Below are 17,921 nucleotides of genomic sequence, written 5' to 3'. Positions count from 1 at the left end.
GGCCACATGCAATCTGTTAATAGCTTTTTAAAGTATCTACATGTATCCCTATCTCTCTTTAGCTATTTCTCACTCTGTCTCTGTATTTCTCGTTCTGTGCTGTTTATACCAAAATAAACTTAGGTGGGCATTAGTCATTCAATAGAAACAATGCGGCAAAATATAAAATGCTTTTAGATAGGTCAATCTGCTAAAAAAAAAAAATTATTCACAGAAATAAAGTATTTATTTAAACAAAACAAATTCCAATAACTAAGTTTTATTTTATTCTATATATAATAAATTTAATAAGTGATTTTGATGTTGATTTAATGAAAAACTCATAGCGTCAAACGATGATTCCTTTCTCTAATACCGAAACCATTGGGGAAATTAAACTATACTTTTAATCGTTCAATTGCGAGTAATGAATAATTAGTCCTGATTAAGAATCGAATACACAATCATTAAAGTTTGGTAAATCTATGTATACAAAACAAACATTAAGAGTTTACTGATTTGAATTATCTCCCATAAACTTAATATTGAAGAATCCTTTTTATACACAAAACCTTTTTCCTCCTTCTCTTGTTAATCTTTTATTTTATTTTTAGGCGGAAGTATACAAAATATAATTTCCGTTGTAATTGAAAACCTCACAATTCATTAAGCGATTAAGACAAAGCAAAACTTGAAAAACAGGCGAACAAGCAAAAAAACAAAAATTAACAAAAGGAAGAGAGAAAGACAAGAAAGAAAGAAAGTAATCAAAAAATATTAAAGCTTACCAAAAAGAAGGGGCATAATATATTATGAAACATTATGGCGAATGTTTTACTTCAGGTTTAGTTTAGTTGCTTCAGGGTTAATCACTTGACAGATTTTCTATATTTGCAACTCCTGACAAGTTGGCAACGGAAGAAGCAATCAAGGAGCCACATAAAAAGGGTAAGCAGAAGTGATCAAAAAGGAGGTGCAGGGACGGTGTGTTTGCGTTAAGAAGGGGAAGCCATAGATGTGGCCTGGAGTTGTTTTGGAAGCAAATGTTCCATGTTGTATGGGTGATAAACAGAAGCAGCAAAGCAAATGTGTGGACAGCGTCTCCAAAGTATTAAATTTCACTTTCAAAATTTGCCAACTGTTCGAACTGCTGTCGACAGTTGGTTGACTGGCTAAACTTACTAACTGACAAACAGACTGACTGACTAAGCGACTCTCTGGCAGGTCGTTTGGTTGCCTAGTTGTTGTTTGCAAATACTTTATGCTCATTGATTTTGTGGCATGTTGCAAAAAGCGACCAACCCGTTTATCGAACAGGCAAATAGACAGATGGGTGACAGCAGATAGATAGAGCGAGAGGGGGAGATTGGTATAGAGGGGAGAAAGACAGGCAGGTTGTACAAGTTGAGACTGTTGTAACCAAGCAAAAGGACAATGAGCATAGATTTGAACTGACTTTGGTTGCGAGGGTATGGGCGTACCACTTGAGTTGGGTACGACTTGGGTTAACTGGTATTGGATTACTTACTAAGAAAATAAAGGGTTTTCTTTTCTTTCTTTCGGTTTGGTTTGGTCAGAACCGAAGAAGATATTTCAAAACTTTAAGCCCGACTAGCTAGTTTCTTTTTTTTTCCCCCTTAACAAACAAAGGTAACAAATCTCAACAATGTCAACTTTGAACTGCAGCAAACGAACAAACAAACGAAATAACGAATGAACGCCTCAAGAATTTGTTTAACGCGCTGCATTTTATCAATGTCAGTGGCAGTGGTGGCGGGTGGTGGGGACATGGCCATTATGCATGAGCTCCGACACTACACCCGCCACCCCACACACCCTGATCCTGCTGCTGCTGCTGCTTTGCTGCTGGTTCCTAGGAGAGAGACATTAGCAAATATTTGCAACTTGAGTGAAAAGAAATGCAGCCATTTAACTTGTGAATCACAACGTTGCCATTCGCTGCAGCAGGTGCGACAGGTGCGTGTGCCCCATGCAAGGAATGCAGTGAGAAAGGAAACTCCATGAGGGGACGAAGGGGGTCTTAGGAGGAAATGACAGGAGGATCATTTAATTTATGCTGACACTGCCCTACTACAATTTTCTCATCTTAAATCTTAAAAGGCAGCGGAACTGCATGTGTCTCAGCTGCAACTTGGAGATTTTGACTTTCGATGCTTGAGCATCTTTAGACAGTATTCCATTTGTCTCTTTTTTCATCTGTCTCTCTCTCTCTCTATCTCGTTTTCTTTTACTCTCTGTATATCCCTCTCGCATGGTCTCAGTGTGTCATTCAGCGTTAAATGAATGGCCAACTGTCATGTTGTACAAACTAAATGACAGTTTATGCAATGTCAAGAACCCGCACGAACCCAAAAAAAAGAAGCGGAAATGTGAGTCTCTGACAAGTCAACAAGAAACGGGGTGAGGTAGGGGGTGGATAGTCATACTTCAAAAAAGGAAAAAAGAAAAACAAAAAACTTTAGCGCATAATTTTCAAATGCGCTTTTTGATTTTTATTATTTTCTCTCTCTCTCCCTCTATCTTTTTGTTGTTTTTGCTTTCAGCCATTTTGCATATACGATGACGTCGCGCTGCTCATGGATGTTGGCTGGTTTATTGTCCATGTCTAAGCGCCACAAAGCAGGCAACGTTATTTTGTTCTTCTTTGATTTCTTGGTTGTTGCTTACCACAAAAACCATAGAGTGAAGAGCGGAGTTGGCTATGCCATGGAGTTTGAGAGTTTAAGAGACTGGGACAGAGTGGAGAGACCCCCAGAAATAACAAACATGACAGGTTAATTCGACTGTCAAAACGGGAATTTATCAAGCAGAGGGCGTTCGTCCTCTCCACCCATTTCCCCCACCCACCCACCTACCTATCCACCTCCATTCCCGGCCTTCTTTTCTACATGAGAAAATATGTAATTCTAGACAATCCCCGGGGGCATTTCCACAGCCCCCAAATATGGCGGTACATTAAGCTCTCTCTCTCTTTTTCTCTCTGTTCAGAGTCCCCATCGACTTTAACTTTATTCTTTTATACTCTTCAGCCAAAAAAAAAAGAAAACAGAAACCAAAAAAGAAAAGAAAAATAAAAAAAGCTAAATAAATATTGTGAAATGTTGAGCCTCAGCAAAACGGCGGCTGATTGTGAGTTTTGCCTTGCTTTTGTGGGTCTCGGCTGGCTTAGTTAGCAATTTGGTTTACTTAAGAGGGTTTCCACCTAAGCTACGGCTCCCAAGACTGCCCAAATAAGAATGGAGAAAAGATATATACACAAAGACAACTGCAGCAACAGAGTAACTAAAATATAGACAAACATACTTATTGTAAGTACTACTACTACCGAAAATGACTTACTACACCATGAGCCAAGAGCCACCATAAGGCACTTTATTAAATGAGTGGACTCAATCTTTGTATTTCAAGGTATTTATCTGATTGCTTCAACATTAGGCACTCAAAGTTTTGCGATCTAAATATATTCTATTATATAAAAGAGTAAAATTAATCTAGGTAAATTGAAAAGTGACAATTTAGACTTCAATGTATCATCTGGTGGCTAAATAAATTGAAAACAAATAGAGTGTCAATTGCTGCCTGTTATAATTTTGTTCAAATGAATATGAAATTATGCCTTTAAATTAAGCCAACATAAACAGGATGCTGATCTGATTAATAAAGTTCGAAAGTTTATAAGCGAATGAAGATAAATTATAACAAATTAGACAAAAGATTACCACAAAATTTGTTTGGGAAATAATAAAATAAAATGAAAAAGGAAATGGACTAAGAATATTAATATTTTCGATTCTAAGAATTTGTTTTAACAATTTTTAAGTTTATAATTTATTCAGACAACCTGACTAAAAATGTTTTTTAGCATACATATATGTACATACATATATAGAATAGATGGATGGAATAACTAAGAAATGTACATCAGATATTGAATTGATGTTGACAGCAAATTTTATTTTATGCATATGTACTTATATAGTCATTTGTATTTAATATCCAATTGAAAAGTTTGGATTCGTAGCTGAATATTTAGACTGTTGATTCTCAATATGTAATCAAATTTAATTATGAATTTTTGCCAAATTAACATTGCACACTGAATCAAAATCATAAATTTCGTCATCATTATGAATGGGCGGAGAGAAGTACATGCATATGTCATTGATGAGGTTCTTTTTATGCGTCTGATGCAAATCGACTTTGATGACATCTGTAACAAATTGCAAATTGCTTGTCTTGTTTTTGCCAATGCCTCCCCCACCCCGCCTGCCCATTCCATCACTGTCTTAATGCATTAATTATGCACTTTTCGTTCTCTATGCTCCGCCTCCTTCTGCATAGAGGCATATTGTTATGTATTTTTGTGGATTTTATGTACTACATTTATGTAGTTATGTTTCTGTGTAGCTCACCCTCTCTCTCTTTCTAATACACATGCACATGCTCATCTCTTTCCATTTTTTGACTCTCTGCTTAATGAACGAAATTTAGTTGGAATTTGGTTTTTGTTTTAGGTTTTCCAACTGCCACGCAGTTTTAATTATGTTGCCGTATGCATTTACCCCAAAACAAATGTATGGATAGTGGTGGGAGGGGGGTGGAGGTAGCGGGAGTGTGGGGGCAACAACTGTTACAAATGAGTTGCCTTTTGTCTGAGTTTTGCCAAAAATTTATGCAGTCCATGAAAACATAACGAGCTGCATTGAAAACATGGCTCAAAACAAGATCATAAAATTTAAATGTAATGACTTGCAGTTGAGGCGGATGGCCAATATGTATGTATGTATGTATATAAAGAGTGTTTGTGTGGGTGAAAAATGGGTGGTGTTGTTATAGGCCGTTTCTCTATTCGTTGTCTGGCTTATTATTTAATTAATTATGCACTTGCGCTTTTGGTTCCCTTCTTTTTTTGTTGCTCTAGTTGGAATTATTAATTTAGCAAACTTGGGCGGGTGCGCAAAAAAAAATCTGAATGAATGAAAAGGCAAAGAAAAAATGAGAAAAGCATGTAAAAGGCTTTATTGTTAGTTCCCTTTTCTTTAATGTTTTTCATTTTTATTTTTTTGTATTCTGCCAACTTGTCTATTGCTGTCTTTCTCTGTTCATTAGCATTTGTTGGGCATCAGCTTCTGGTGCTCGTGAAAAACTGCAAAAATGCATAGTTTTCCTTTTGCTTAGTTGTTGCCATTGCATATAGTTCAGCTCTGCTGCTACTACTACTACTACAAAGTCTTGCCTTCAATCTTCTCCTGTCCTGCCCTTTGCCCTGTGGCTTGTACAACAGTTTTTTTCTTTCTCCCCTCTTTATTCTGGCCTTTGATGAGCTTGTTGTGTTGTCGCGACCAAAGGCGAAAAGCGGGTAAGGCAACAGGAAGAAGGAGTAGTAGGAAAAGTTGGAAAAGGAGCAGAATAGAGGACTGTGCCAATGCAAACTAGAAAATGTATAGCCTGCCCTTTGACGGTGGCATCCCCCCTCTCCACGATTTTACATATATGAGCTCTTAAATGGATGCCATGACTGGGCTAAAAAAGGGGAGATTAAAGGCGGAACACACACACAAACACAACCTAACAAGTTAACAATTTCACAATTTTCATTTTATTGAGTTAAGCAATTCTTCTTCTTGATTTTCATTTTTTTTATCCGCTCTTTTTGTTAAATCTCCCTTTTTTTTTGTTTTTTTCTTTGGTCTTTCAGTCTCTTTCTCTTTGTCTCAACACAATCTACTTAGTCTACAACATTCGTTTTCACACGCTAAAAATGGAATTGAATCAAGAATGGACAGAAACTGAGAAAATACAAAAAAAAAATGCGACCCAGACAGCGACAGAAAATCACTGACCCTTGAAAATAAATAATAATTACAAAAATAAAAAAAAAAAAATAGAAAAAAAAACTGACGATAAGAGTTACGACAAAAAATAAGAAATAAGACGGATGGAGAACATAAAAATAGAAATACGAATCGACTTGTAAACTTTTTTAAGGTCGAAAATGTTGTACTCTAACTTCAATACATGAACAATTTTTAGGAAAACTCAGTTTTGGAAAAGTTTCGACCATAATTTTTAAGAACAAATACGAATTAAGGTGCATACAGAACTCTAACTAAGGTGGAAAATGTTGGCCTAAATAAGAACACCAAAAAAACTTTGCAAATGGTTTCTATCCGCGTTGGCCAAAATATTCCACCATTCTTACAAATAGTTTGCCTGTTTGAGGATTATAATTGAAATTCAACCCAATTGAGGTTTGGTTTCTTAGAAAGGGTATGCCAGAAAAGAGAGAAAGAGGGAGAGTTGCAAAGAGTTGGCCAAATTAATTACTACAATAACAACAAAGCGCTAATGTGACTAGAAAAAACACAAACAAGAAGAAAATATTAAGAATATGGCGAGAGTTATGTGTGTGTGGGTCGGGTCGGGCCACATTGCCTAGCAAACTCATTGAAATATTTAAAAACGAAAGAGACGCATAGAGAGAGATAGAGAGAGAGAGAGAGCGAGAGAGAGCGAGAGAGAGAAAGTAAGTGCGGGAGAAGAGTGGGAGGTCTAGCTGATGATGAACGGGGCGAGCTAAGCAATTGAAATGAAATGTTGCACGCAAGGTAACAATAAAACCAACAAGAACAACAAAAAACAACACACCAGCGACACCGGCAACAACGCCAACAACAACAACAACAGCAACAACATTAGCAGCAGCATTGCAGGTGTTTCGTGTGAGAAAGTGAAGATTGTTTTTAGTTGCTGCTGTTTGCGGGTTATTTCGGGTAAAGTGCTTGGATAAGGGGAGCTGGTAGGAAGGTAAGTGTTGCTGTTGTTCTTGTTGCCATTGTCGCTTTTAGTTGATTTAATTAAATTAACATTACACACACACACACACATACACACACACATATAGAGGAATATGTATATACGACTCATTCTTAGGGCGCTGTTTGCCGGTTGTTGATGTTTGCTGTTGACTTAAATATGCATTTCCTCTTTCGGCTTTTTGTTGCGCCTCAAAACGATGGAAGAAAAAAAAAATGCATGAGAAATGCATTTGTGGAATGTGCATTTTCCTTCTTTTTTTCTCAGCTTTGTTTTCGAAAAATCTGAGAGTTGCCTGCTGCAAGACCTGCAACATGCTTGGTTGCATGGGAAGAAACCCAGCTTGGAGTGTTGGACAGATAACAAGAGTCGCCGTCGAGGTGAGAGAGAGAGAGAGAGGAATGGCGAGGCAAATGTAATAATCTTCCCACTGCCTCTTGCCCCTATCACCCCCCCCTACCATTGACTGCCTGACTTTATTTGCCTTCTCGGCTTGCTCGTCATCTGAATATGTTTTATGAGGCAAAAGTTTTCATTATACATTTTTATAGCGGTACAGAGCAAAAAAAAAAAAAAAAAAACCGAGATGGTATGAATGGTTATATATATATAAATATCTGTATATGTATATATAGAGGGAGATATGTTTGTATATATATTCTAAGCGCATAAACTGGCTAAAAGAAGTTTGTGGTGCAAATTCTTCACACGTTTAGCGTAAAAGCAAATTTTATGTGCAAACTTTTGCGCCGGTTTTTCTTTGGTTTGTCCCGTCCTTTCCCCCCCCTCCCCCCCCATTCCTTCATTGCCATCTTGCCTTAATGAAAATGCTTGCCAACCATTTTCCCATTCATTTTGTTTTATTCTTGCATATTTCTCCCTTCATCCTACGGCCCTTTCTGATGCTTTTTTTATGCTTTTATGACTTTCATTTGAGTTTTCATTTTGCCTAGTTTATAGTGTGCATTATATATTCTACTTTTTGTTGTTGTATAAGACAACTTGATATGACAACATCTGGCTATAGTTTGGTCTCTCAGTTCTCTTTTTTTTTTGGTCTATGCCGATCAACATGACCATATTTACATACATACACATGTAAAATGGTGAGGATAGGAGTAGGGGGAAAGCACATAGTCTGTATTTAATGGTTAGTTGCGCTCAATTGCCATTGCCAATGTCTGAAATGGAAAATGGAAAAGCGTCAAGAAAAACCCAAAAAGCCAAAACAAAAAAAAAAAAAAATGAACCCAAAAACAACATTGTTCAATTGCTCGAACAAAATGAATTTGTCTATAAATAATATCAAAAGAAAACATTTACGCTTCTACTTTTTTCCCCATCCTCCTCATCTCCACCCGTTTTTTGCCTCTGTCATTTCCTTTCGAGCATTCACTTGAACAGAATTTACAACGAAACATCAGAAAAATTTGTTTCTGTGTGAAACAAATGTTTTGGCATTTTCGATTTTTGTTTTTGTTGCTCTGTTGTATTGTTTTTGTTTTTGTTGTTGTTGTTGTTATATCATTGTGCTATTTTTATAGACATTTAATGAAATGCGAGTAAGACGAGGCAATTTTTGAATGATGTCGTTTCTAAAAAGCTGTTCATGTTGACTAATTGACCCTTTAGGTTCTAGATAATAAACCCAATTTGTTGGGTTCAAGCACAAAATGTTAGTAAATTAAAATATTCATTTATGAATGACACAAATTAAACAATAATTAGCACAATAAATACCAGAATACCAGACTAAATGCAAAGTCAAATTCGATATCATTTATTTTCAATAAAATTCCAAAAACCTATTAAAACTCTTGGTAAATTTTAATGTCTAGAATTAGACGGCTCATTAAACATTAATATCAGATATATGTTCTAAAATATGATGCAGATCATAAATACCTATAATATATATATAAATCTATAAATCTTGTGCTTGACAAATGTCTTTTTTGTCAATTTGTCTACAATCTCAGCTATAGCTCGAGTTCAAAATATATTTGTATAAGAAAAGTGCAATTATTAAATTTATGATCTATATTTAGACAATAAATTATCAGAAAAAATAATCAAAGGGATTAAAAAGGGGTGAAAAAAAAGTGTTAAATAGACATAAACATAAAATGAAGGAAAAAACAATTAATAAGTAAATTCCGATTGCGAAATTATGAGAAAAATAAATTAATTTAGTGCCATTTGACCTAAAAAGCATTTGTTCTCTTCATCATCATTTTCATCATGTCTAATAATTTTTTAAGATTAGCAAACAAATCTTAAGCTTTAATTAATAAATATAATTTTGGATTGCCAAGATGGGATTGGATGGGGTAACGAGAGATAGAGTGCGAAAGAGATATCCAATGGATAAATGATTGATTGCAATTAGATAATATTTGTCCTACTTCAAAATCCTTTTGTCATTTTTCGTGTCTCTTCAATCAGTTGTTGTTGTTATTGTTGTTGTTGTTTTTTTTTTCGGTTCTTCCTTTTCAGTTCGTTCTAATGTCAACTGGCTGTCATAAGACAAATTACATCAAGTATACGCCTCGTTATGTGTCTCATGTTCAGTCATCAGCTTTTAACAACTCTCTGGCTGCCATTTAAATCCAGTTAAATTTAAAAAACATTTTAAAAGTCAAAAAGCACAAACGCGTAAGAGACTCCCATCTGCCCACCATACGTCCCTCCATGCCTCCTCTTACCTCTCTACCCCATTCCAGTTTAAGCACGCACAGGCAGCAAATTTTATTTTATGTTGTTATCAACATTACAATACAATGCAGCATGTGATGTTGTCACACAGATACTCATCTATGTGTGTGCGTGCCCCATGTGTGTGTGTGTGTGTGTGGGTGTGTGATTTGTAAAATGGAACAAAGACGATGAAGCAAAAGCATAGCCAGAACAGTACAGAACAGCACAGGCAACAACAATTGGCACGTGTTGGCATAGAGAGAGAGCGAAGGAGAGAAGGGAAAAGGAACATTTTCCGAGTTAGCTGAAACCCTATATATATATGTATATATATATACATTTACATCCCATCCCCGCCTTTTACAATTTGCTTCTCCAAGCATATCCCAGACCCCTTCTTTCAAAGACAGGCTGTGGCTTTGGTTTTGCCTCTGCTTTTCTTATTCGCCTTCGTCTTATCTTGATTTGTGGCAATTGAATGTCATGTGCAGCAGCAACAACAACAACAACATCACAACAGCAACTGACAGCATTAACATTATCAGCAACACATGCATAGTCAAACGTAAGAGATGGTGGGGGAGGGGATGGTAGGGAAATGAAAGATACATTTGACGATGTGTCGCTTTGAATTTCGCGAAATAAATTTCCGTTACGTTTTTTCAATTGTTGAATTGAAGAAAATTGTTTTTTTTCCTTATTTTTTTTGCTTTTCGGAAAGCAGGTGGTTCGAATTAGTCAATGCTATAAATATATATATATAAATATACATACATATAATCGTGTAACATTTGCGATAATGCCAATATGTCTGTGATTTGTCTCGTTGATTTTGTTTAACAAACGTGTAGAGACAGATTGATGTGGGGCAAGTTCTATAGGATGTTAACTCAAATTGTAGTTAATTATTATGTACATGAATTAAGCAGAGACAGAAACAACAAGAATAACAACAAAAATTGAATGACACTTTCAATTAGTTAAAGTCCAACTGCAACCAATTTCGAGTTCAACTATGGCCAAAATACATGTGCATATCTAAAGAGAATTGGGTAAGGTAGATAGGCACAATGAATGAATCAAACAAACAGAGAGTCAGTCAGTTAGGCATTTGCCACTTCTAATCGAGTCGAGTTGAGTTGAGTCGACTAGAGTCGGACGTGTTGTTGTTGCTGTTGCCATGTCATCGTCGTTGGTAGTCGTCAGTGGGGTCCGTCTGGACTACCAATCTACACTGAATATAGCAATTGAATATGCAAATTGACAACTTTTTCCATCCGCTCTTGGCAAAAAGAGAAAAATTAATGAAATTGTTATGACTATATATGTATGTTGATATCGTCTATATGTATTTACTGGCATATGCCGGCTTTTAGTGTGCACTTCAATCTCTCTCGAAGAGAGAAAATTGGATCTTTAGACGCGCGTGTGTGTGTGTGTCTGGCTTTCATCTGGTATTTGCATTTTAAATGAAATTCTTTTTTCAAATTTTGATTTGTGCAAATGTTGACAAGGGATTTTTGTAATTATTGCAAAGAGTTGTCTCTATCTAAAAGCGACCCACCCATATTTATACTGTTAGTGTAATTTATCTTGTTTTTTTTCTTGATTTAAATTGATTTGCTAGAATATAAGTAGAGACCATCACAAACAAAAAAAAAGAAATCGTAGGGAAAAAGGTAAAACTTACCAATTTGAGCTGTACTCTGGCCAATGGCAATTGCCAAGCTAAACAGCAACAGCAGCAGACCCTTGGGGTTCCATTGAAATCCGATTAGCGTCTTGTTGCCGCCGTTGCTGATTTGTTGTAAGCGCCTCAGCAACATGTTGCCAATGTGGTTAATGATGATATTGACGCAATGTTGCACCGATTTCTGGTTAACTCAGTGTGTATGTATATATATTTAATATATATACTATTTGTTATGATGTCTTCGCTTGGCGTTCTCCTTGGATCTTCTTTGCATTCAATTCACTCAAGCACATTCAAAGCGTGTTTTTTGTGGGCGCTGCAGTAGAAGAGGGGAAGTAGAGGAGGAGAAGGAAAAGATGGTGTTGGTTGGTATGATGTTGTTGATGATGTCTTATTTTGATTCGTTTCGTTTCGGTTCGTTTTAATGCGATTCGATTCGATTCGATACGATTCTATTCAGTTTTGGTTATCGTATTGCATTTACTTTTCAATGTTTGAATTTCTTATTTTTGGCATTTAAATGAATTTTTCTTTTATTTTATGATTTGTATATTGCAGTTCCATTTCTCTTCTGATGTTTTTTTTTGTTTTTTTGTTGTTCTTAGTTTGCACTGGTTTGCACTTTTTTTTTATTCCGTTTCTCTTTCCCTCTTGCTTTCTTGTTTACTTGCTTGCTTTCTCTCTATGTATGTATATGTTTGTTTGTTATTTGTATTTCTTTATTTGTTCACATCTTTGGTATTAAATTTCTATGATTGAACATTTTTAGCAATTGTGTTCTGTTCTGTAAAACAAAAAGTATACAAGAAATATTAATAATAATAATCCAGCAACAATTACTAGAAAAAGGCACAAAATTCTCTCTACCATTCAAAAGAGAAAAAACTAGTGCAGAGAAAAAAGATGGGAAAAGTTTCTAGATTGTGTCTCCATGGAAATGTAAATGAAAATTGCCTTTCTCTTTGTTTATCAAAGGAATTGCAAAAATGTATCAAATATTGATACATTTTTGCCAGTTGACCAAATGATTTAAAGTTTTGATCCGGACTACACACCCACAATACACAACTATTTAAATATTTCAGTCATTTCATATTCAATTCATGTTTTTGGGCCCTATCAAGAAGTATTTGTTCTCTTCATCATCATTTTCATCATTGCCTTGGTAATTTTTGGTTCAGTTTCATTTTGAGCCTCAAATTTCACATATTCGCATCGAGACGTCAGACAATTGATGATATGAATTTGAGAATTTTAACTGTCAGTGCCCATTTACTTTTGCAATAAGTATATAATTTCAAATTTAAATTACTGATTGGGTCTACTTTTGATACCATTCAAGTAGAATCCCCTACCATTCATCCCATTGCCACCCAATGGCATCCCATTACCTGCAAAGTATTTGGTTACTCATTGAAGATTGTCTAACAATTTCAAATGAAATTTGTGTCTTTGAAATTGATATTTGTACATTCTCACGTATTGAGAGAGGGAAAAAGAAGAGAGAGATAAACTTAAACTGAATTTTACAACTTATGCAATGCAAAAGGAAGGTTAGGGAATGTTTCGAAACGCCGAAACTGTGACAGAATTTGGGCAAAGAAAAAAAAATTGTGTAAGATGAGAGAACGCAAAAAAAAGAAGGTTATGAATTTTATTTGATTTTCCAAAAAAGGCAGAGGCGACTGGGCTGGGTGGAGCGTGGGGGCGTGGGAGAAAAAGGAGGAGGCTGAAGATAAACAACAATATTGATAGGAGAAAATTGTGAAAACTCTTGCCAGCAAAACAGCAAAACGAGAAAATTATATTAGCTTTGCCAGAGCAATTTCCTAAAAGTATGCTGCACAATATTTTTTGTAATTTCTTTTTCAGCTTTTGTTTGTGTTTGTCCAGCGAACTCCTCTCGGTTAGCTTCAAGAGAGCGAGAGAGAGAGAGTGAGAAAGGGCAGGGACTGAAATCAGGGAATAGACTAGCTAGAGAGCTAACGGCAGCGATCCATGTATTTTAGAGGCTACTTTTCTATTGATTTCGGTCAGTCCCCGCCGCCGAAGGCCATATGCGGCGTATGCGCAATATTTGCCTTTTGCACTTGCCAAAGCGAAACGAAGCGGGCAAAATAAATAAATATCGTTGAGAGAAATCGAAAGAAAAGTCGAAACGAGAAACGAGACAAACAAACAACAAATACCAAAAATACCAAACAATATTAACAAAAACTAAGCCAAATGAAAACGTGACTGGGCCACACATACACACACACACACACACAACATACACAAATACAAATATAAAAACACAGAGATAGAGACGTTGTACTAAAATGTACTAAAAGTAAGCCATGGAAATAAGTATAAAACTACACAGACATTATGTGTCCATGTATATTGATCTGCATGTATGTACATATTGAATACATACATACCTATATACATATATATATATTCACATAGATTTGTGTATACTTGACCAATTTCTGGCACGCAAAAATCAACGCCAACGCCAATGTCGACGCCGACGTCAGACACATGCCGCAACTAACCCCTCTTTAGATATATCTAGTCAGCGGACACATCCCACGTTTTAGATAGTGGGCGTCATTTCTTTTTTTTTTTTTTTGTGTTTTTTTAAGTTCAAAATGTTGAAGGGTATTCTAATTATGTCACATTAAAAAAGTCCCACATAGCAAAAAGATGGAAAATACAATTTTTTTTCTATCAAATAGATGGAAATAGTTGTAATGCATTTGTTGTCTCGCTTAAAAACGATTTCAGTTTTTGATAACATTAAGTCAGCGTCTATATCTACATAGACATATTTAAGTATGTCTTCTCTCTCTCTCTCTCTCCCTAATTTTATGCTTTTTAGTTCCAAAGAATCTTAAATAACTATATCAAGGGTATACAAAATGTTAGCCTTGTTCAATTTCAACTAATATTGTATATTTCTATAAATCATTTAATATATTTCTTCATCTATTTCTGTGTTGATTTTTTGTATGTTGTAGTTTTTTAGTTGTTTCGTTAATACTTTTTCGTAGTTGATTTGTTTAACTTTAGTGCTCAGTTCAGAGCAAAAAATGTCTATTTAATGGTCGGAAATGGTCGTAATTTAAAGAAATATATAAGTTTGTTGAGGGGCGGTGTTTTATATTTTTTATTTTAGATTTCGCAATAAAGAATTGCAAAAATTCGCAGCGAAGGCCCTCTCCATCTCTCTCTCTCTCTCTCTCTTTCTCTTGTTGCTCTCCTATGTATATATAAATCTTAAGTCGTTGGCCGACAATTTGTTCTTAATGTTAAAGCCATTTACTTTAAATGCCTGTCAGAAGGCAGTAGCTGTAAGAGTAACGCTAACTAGCTGTCTATTTTCTTTGTTCCCCTCGAAGTCTTTTGCTACCTCCGTTTGCTATCGCTTTCTATTTGGAAAAGTCCTTGTGCGGACATCGTTGATTGACAGGCGCTTTTGCCTGTGTTTGGCTACCATTAATCAGCTTAAACAGCTGGCGCGTGCAAAATTAAAATATGGAATGGAATGGATGGATGGCGGATGGCCCAAAGATGGAAGTTGATTTCGAATCAGCAGTGAACAGAGTAAGCTTTTCAAAAGGAGTGGGAGGAGCGGTCACATCAAATGGCAAAAACTCAAGGCCGCAATGAGAAAGAGAGAGAGAAAGAGGGAGAAAAAGCGAGAACAAAAAAGTAACACTAATAGTCATTTGAAGGATATTCTACATGTGCGTCTGAATAGTTGTTTTTTTTTCCTGTTTTTTTCATTTGTAATATATCTTTTCACATATTCTATTCTTTTCATTCATTTCGTTTTGCATAAAGTTTGGTTTGTTAATCTCCTTTTCTCGCTGCTTCTTTGCTATTTATGATATGCAGTTTTTGGTTTTTTCAGTTTTGAAAGTTTACAGTTTTCCCTTTGCCATGTAATTTCCCGTTCAACACACACACACATACACAGGGAGAAGGAGGAGAGATATCAACACACAGAGTGAGATTTGTTGCTTCATTTATTCCATTTCTACGCCATTCTCTATCACCATATTCTCAGAAATACGTTGGCCTTGTGGTCATTCAACTGTAAGAGAGGCAAAAATACAATAACAACAACAACAACAGAAAGAATGAAGCAAAAATAAATAAAAAATTATTTGATTTTCTTTGCTGTAGTTGTTGTTCTTCCTCTTATGTACACATACATATATGAGAAGTACATATATACATGGATGGGTGTGTGTGTGTGTGTGTGTGTGTATATGTATGTTTGGTTGTGAGGCCTGGCCAAATTGCTTTTGTATGCATATGCCGGATGGTTTAGATGGGGACACAAACTGTTCACCCACAATCGTGGGAAATTAGGCAGAAACATATTTAAGGCGATTTTCTTGATGAGATATCGTTTAATGGTTTTTGCTGTTTATCTTTGTCCGGTTTCCGTTCACCCACATGAACCCCACCCCACCACACCCCCACCTGCGGCACCACCCACTTAAGTGCTGGCATCTTCTTCTAATGAACATGGAGAAAAGAAATCAGCAAGTCACAAAAAACAAGTTTCCCTTCTTTCATTCTTTACTTTTTTTTTCGCTTTTTGCTTTTTGCTCTGTCTCTTCTGGTAGTCTTTTTTTAGTGTCCTGACATTTAACGTATCGTTGGCATTTCAATGCCAAAGAAAAGGTAACTGAAAAGAAGCATCCTTGATGGTTCAAAGGACATACTCACACACACTTATACACCCGCATGTCCACAACAGTAGGCGGCATTTAGTGGCATGAAAATATTTTTATGAGCTTCTAACAGAACAGAGAGAAACAACCACAACAAAACACCAACTCCAACGCCTTATTTAACACGACTGTGATATACTCTACATCAAGTTGAATCTAACTAAAAACAACTTCATATACAAAAAGAATATTTAAAAAAATCAAAAATTAAATATAGAAGATTCTTTCATAGAAGACACAGTTTAATTCATTAGACAGATTTTCTTCTTCAATACTAATTAATAACTGAATTCATTACAAAATTTTAGCCTATGAATATGTATATTTCTACTGCCTGATGCAGGGTATAACTAAAGCCCAATATGCAATATTCAAGAGTTTTTTGTTTTGTTATCATAAAGTGAAAAAGTGGAAGGTGGCTGAAGAGAGATTTTCATTCATTGGTATTCAAATAATGTCATTAAGCTTGATTATAATGAAAAAAAAAATATATATATATTTCTTTTGGCGACTATTCGGCGACTATTTTCAGTCAGTACAATTGGCTTAATGGTTTCCCAGGGCTCATGTGGATGCCAGCCACTTAATGCTTCATTAGAGTTGACAAAAAAAAAAGAATCTAACTTGGCTATCATAATAATGCCGGAACTTTCACTTGGCAATTGTATGGGCCTTCTGGCTTTCTTTCCCTTCATCTATCTATCTACCCGTTGTCTGTCTGTCTATCCATCAGGTAAATGACTAAGTAAACGCCTCATTAAAACGGTTAACAATTGCCTGAGAAAATCAGGAAAAATACTTAAAAATAGCAATTTTTTAATTGTAAATTTCCTTCATGATGGACTGCAAAATATTTCGCTTTCAAACTTTTAATTAATGAGCCGACCTTTTGGAAAAATGAGCGATACGAGGGGCAATAGGTGGGTGGCTGGTTGGCAGTTGAATGTGACTTGAGCTATGTTTATGGAGGCTCTGAACGAGTCGTCGACACGTGAGTTGAGCATTAAACAAACAAACAAAAATGGAAACAGGAAAGAAAAACTAGTGACTAAAAAACGTAACAGTGAAATGTTGCCCACTTTCATAATTTGCACAATATTTTAAGTCACGTGGTGGAGGGGGGAGGGTGGAAGGAGAAAGCGACAGGAAGGATATACTGGCTGACCATATTGTTTATGGCTTGGGCAGGACGACAGCGACAACGACGACGAGTGGCTAAGCCAAAAGTGGAAGCTTTGTTTTCTCCATTCTTTTTGCCATTTTCTCTTTATTTATTTTCAGTTTTTTTTGTTTGTTTTTTTCTCTCTCTCATTTTTGTCGTGCAAAGACAAACCCATAAAAATGTCACAATTCATCAACGCTGCTAAGTAGTTTCGTATTTTATATTGGCCCAGGGGAAGGTGGTAAGAGCGCTTAGCGGGAAGACTAAAGCGTGAAGCGGGAGGAATTGCAAACGAGACTAGCGCTTAAAAGTTGGCTACAAATTTGAAACGCTTTTAGCGTGACCTCAGCGAAGTTTTTTTTTTTTTTTAATTTTTCCTCCTGTTTTTTTGTGTTTGTTTGGCAACTTGAAACAGGCCCAGCTTGGCTTTTATTGTGTGGTCTGACCAAGAATTATTATGCATATATGCAAAAAGATGGCGATAAATACATATATAGAGAATATGTGTGATGTGTGTGTGTGTGTTTGGGTAGATTGGCAGATGGAACAACTTCAACTTGAAAGCCATTCCTAGATTTTGAAAACTCACTCAAAAGATACTTGAACAAAAGCAAAAGGCATATATTTTGGTATCCATCGACCTTTTGCACTCTCTTAACGAGTTAATTCAAAAGCAGTTAACAAAAGTTTTCAAGTGCCTGACAAATTGAATTATTATAAACTTGCATAGAGACAGGAAAAACTATCAATGAATTGTCTCACAGCATTCTTTTGTTCATTCTGCTTTACTACGCATCACATAAGTGGGCACTTTTAATAA

The 17,921-nt window shown here is 35.8% G+C and overlaps 1 protein-coding gene across 1 annotated transcript in view; it reads right to left on the bottom strand.

Annotated features, from left to right (window-relative positions):
• LOC6645552 overlaps positions 1-11,990 on the bottom strand; it is a 65,023-nt gene extending 53,033 nt beyond the window's left edge. The window contains exon 1 of the mRNA XM_047011915.1: positions 11,204-11,990. Within this exon, the coding sequence (XP_046867871.1) occupies positions 11,204-11,339 (136 nt within the window). The 5' untranslated portion in view covers positions 11,340-11,990. The remainder of the gene's footprint in view (positions 1-11,203) is intronic.
• Between the last annotated feature and the right edge of the window lie 5,931 nt (positions 11,991-17,921).

The sequence above is a fragment of the Drosophila willistoni genome, assembly GCF_018902025.1.
Source record: "Drosophila willistoni isolate 14030-0811.24 chromosome XR unlocalized genomic scaffold, UCI_dwil_1.1 Seg143, whole genome shotgun sequence".
Classification (NCBI taxonomy): Eukaryota; Metazoa; Arthropoda; class Insecta; order Diptera; family Drosophilidae; genus Drosophila; species Drosophila willistoni.
The sequence above is the reverse complement of the archived record's forward strand: the minus strand, read 5'-3'. Positions and strand labels throughout refer to the sequence as shown.